The sequence below is a fragment of the Larimichthys crocea genome, chromosome XVIII (genome assembly GCF_000972845.2).
Source record: "Larimichthys crocea isolate SSNF chromosome XVIII, L_crocea_2.0, whole genome shotgun sequence".
NCBI lineage: Eukaryota > Metazoa > Chordata > Actinopteri > Sciaenidae > Larimichthys > Larimichthys crocea.
In genome coordinates, this window is record NC_040028.1 from 20,849,142 (window position 1) to 20,852,051 (window position 2,910).

The 2,910-nt window shown below is 44.9% G+C and overlaps 1 protein-coding gene across 1 annotated transcript in view; it reads left to right on the forward strand.

Annotated features, from left to right (window-relative positions):
* The first annotated feature begins 1,433 nt into the window (after positions 1 to 1,433).
* The window catches only part of coa5 (cytochrome C oxidase assembly factor 5), a 7,270-nt gene continuing 5,793 nt past the window's right edge, over positions 1,434 to 2,910 (forward strand). The window contains exon 1 of the mRNA XM_027291310.1: positions 1,434 to 1,723. Within this exon, the coding sequence (XP_027147111.1) occupies positions 1,622 to 1,723 (102 nt within the window). The 5' untranslated portion in view covers positions 1,434 to 1,621. The remainder of the gene's footprint in view (positions 1,724 to 2,910) is intronic.

The window sequence follows — 2,910 nt, forward strand, 5'->3', positions numbered from 1 at the left end:
CTACTGATCAGTGCAGAGCTGAGGTCGTGAACTCTGACTGTAAATATAGAAAAAGAAGCAATGAGCATTATCTGTCTGTCTCCCTCTGTCTCCCTCTGTCTCTGTCTGTCTGTCTGTCTGTCTCTCTCTGTCTCTCTCTGTCTCTGTCTGTCTCTCTTCATAGTTTCTTGAAATTCAGCTGACATGTTTCGTCTTCATGAGTGTGAAGTTGGTTTCACACAGCTGGTTTATTGAGCGGTGGTGATTTATTATTTGTAATTTATAAGTTTTGTTTTGGTCGGAGCAGCTTGCTCCTCCTCCTCCTCCTCTCCTCCTTCCTCCCGCCCCCTCCTCCTCCCCCTCCTCCTGTACTCAAAGGAGACGGAAGGTGGAGTAATGTTTTGACCGCTGGCCTCTCTCTCTCTGTCGTCATCCTGAAAACTGAATGCATGACAACATGAAAACAGCATGAACACGTGATCATGTGATGAAAAAAACAAAACAAGGAACTCTTCCTCTTCCTCTTCCTCTTCCTCTTCACACAGCCATCAGTTCATGTGCCTTCATCATGTACATGTGTTTGCCTGCCTCTGATGTCTTGGACATCGTTTTACATCTTTGAAATAAACGAAGTTGTTAGAAGTCATGGCCATCTTTATGATTTTGTTCTGCTCATGTCATCTGCATCAGCAGCAGCTGTGAAATCACAAACACGACCAGACATTTCATTTCTAACTTTGCACAATAACCGTGACATCAGGGAAGTTCAGAGCCCGAGGCCGGTCTCCTGTCCAGGTCCCTGAAGACATCAGAGACTTTGAAATCCTGCAGCCACCTGAGACAAACAGGAAGGCGTCCTTCAGCTTCCACGCAGAGGCGATCACTCTTTGTCTCTCTTGAAGGTTCCCGAAGCACGCATGAAAAACCCAGAGGTCAACATGTGAGCGTCACTGTGTGACTTCTCCACACGGGCTCAGAGCCAGGTCCAGCCAGGTCCAGTCAGTGCTGCTGTTTGTTCCCTCATGACCACAGATGGTACTTCAGAGTCGGTGTCCTCTGTCTGATCTGACCCTCAGGACCTGCCTGATCTTCTGTCTGTGCAGCTTTTTCACAACAAGAAGTTTGGGATAGTTCCCTGATGAGGATGTTGGTCCTTGTGGGCCCATGACAGCAGGAATATTACAGCGAGACCTCGTTATCTCAGGATAACGTTTGATATTTCGACATAATGACATAAATAAAAGAAGAAATCAAAAGAAATGAACTCGTTACCACGAGAAAACTTCAGAAATACAAAGTATGAATGTGTGTGACCTCTTTGGGCTTCCGTAGCTGTGACGACATGTGTCTGACTCTGTGTAAATGTTTGATTGTTTCCCTCTAAACTGATTTTTAAAAGTTTAACATTATTTCTACATCTTCTCTCCTGACTGTCCACTTTTTTGATTTCCTTGAATTCCTTGAATTCCTTGAATATGCTGGCACCCACATGAAAAACTACAAGTTCTCCCAGCATGCACTTCTTCCGTGTTCCCATCATGCCGTTCAGGGGAACATGGCCGCAGCCTGACAGTAACATTGAAGTCGCTCAGCTGATTTGTTGAACTGTTTGTGGATAAATGTTAAATTTTGTTTGCGCATCATGCCGAAGTATTACGAGGACAAAGAGGACGACGACAGAGCATGCGCGGGGATCAGAGAGGACTTCAAAGCGTGTCTGCTTCAGCACGCCTGCGTGGTAAAGGTGAGACACACACCTGAGACACACATGACACACACCTGAGACACACACCTGTCCTCTGCAGACACGTTACTTTGGTTTAAACGTTACTTTTGAACCTGAGCGAGTCACCGTGAAGCGGCTAGCTGTCGTAACAGGAGCTAAACCAGCGAGCACAGAGCTGAGAGGTCACAGGCAGCGCCGCTACACCGGTGTTCCGGTTAACACAGCGACCGTGTTAACTGGTGACCGTCAGCCGAATGCAGACGCTGTCAAAACATCTAACGCAATCAGCTGTGACGTCATGACGTGATAAATAAATATACATTTAAAAAAAACATCGGTGTTTCGGTTTAACGAGCCACCGTGTTAACTGGTGACTTTTAGCATGAAGATACATAGCTGTCCTCGTGAATGCCTGTTGTTTAATTTATTTTCTCGTTAATATTACAGTGTCTAAAAAAAATGCCTGATCTGTCTTTGGTGTTTTATTAGTTTTAAAAAATACAGTCTGAATATTTTGCCGTACTGCACCATGACAGGTTCATGCTAGGTGATGTCAGAGCACCATTCTGGTACCAAACCAGAAACCAACAGTCTGTCAAAGTCTTTCCCACCTGGTCCAGACCTGCCAGCTGAGATGTTGCATAAGCGTCCATGGCTTCAAATAAAGTATTCATGTCTAAAGGCTGAAGCTCAGGCTACTGTGTCAAATACTGCGTTTATGGAAAGAGCTCCCATGGATATTTTAAATATTTTTTATATGTATCCTTATTTTTCCAGTTATCTCTTCAGAGCAGGAGTCTGGACCAGAGCCAAACAGAACCGGGACACAGTGCCACATGTGAAGCCTGTAATAACTTTGATGTTTACGTTCGTCACCGTATTAACCTGAGTTATTAAACTGTTTGTGATTGATGGAGCGTTCACGCATAATGGAATCATTAACGCTTGCAGTTTACTCTATTTAAAAAAAATGGAATATTACATTTTCATTAATTATTTTTTTTTTAAAGTATATTTTTTGGCCTTTTATGCCTTTAATGATAGGACAGTTGAAGATAGACAGGAAGCAGGGGGCAGAGAGAGGGGGAATGACACGCAGCAAATGGCCGTCCGATGCGGGATTCGAACCGGGGCCAGCTGCAGCGAGGACTATAGCCTCTTACACACGAGGCGGCCGCTTAACCCACTACGCCACCGACCGCCCC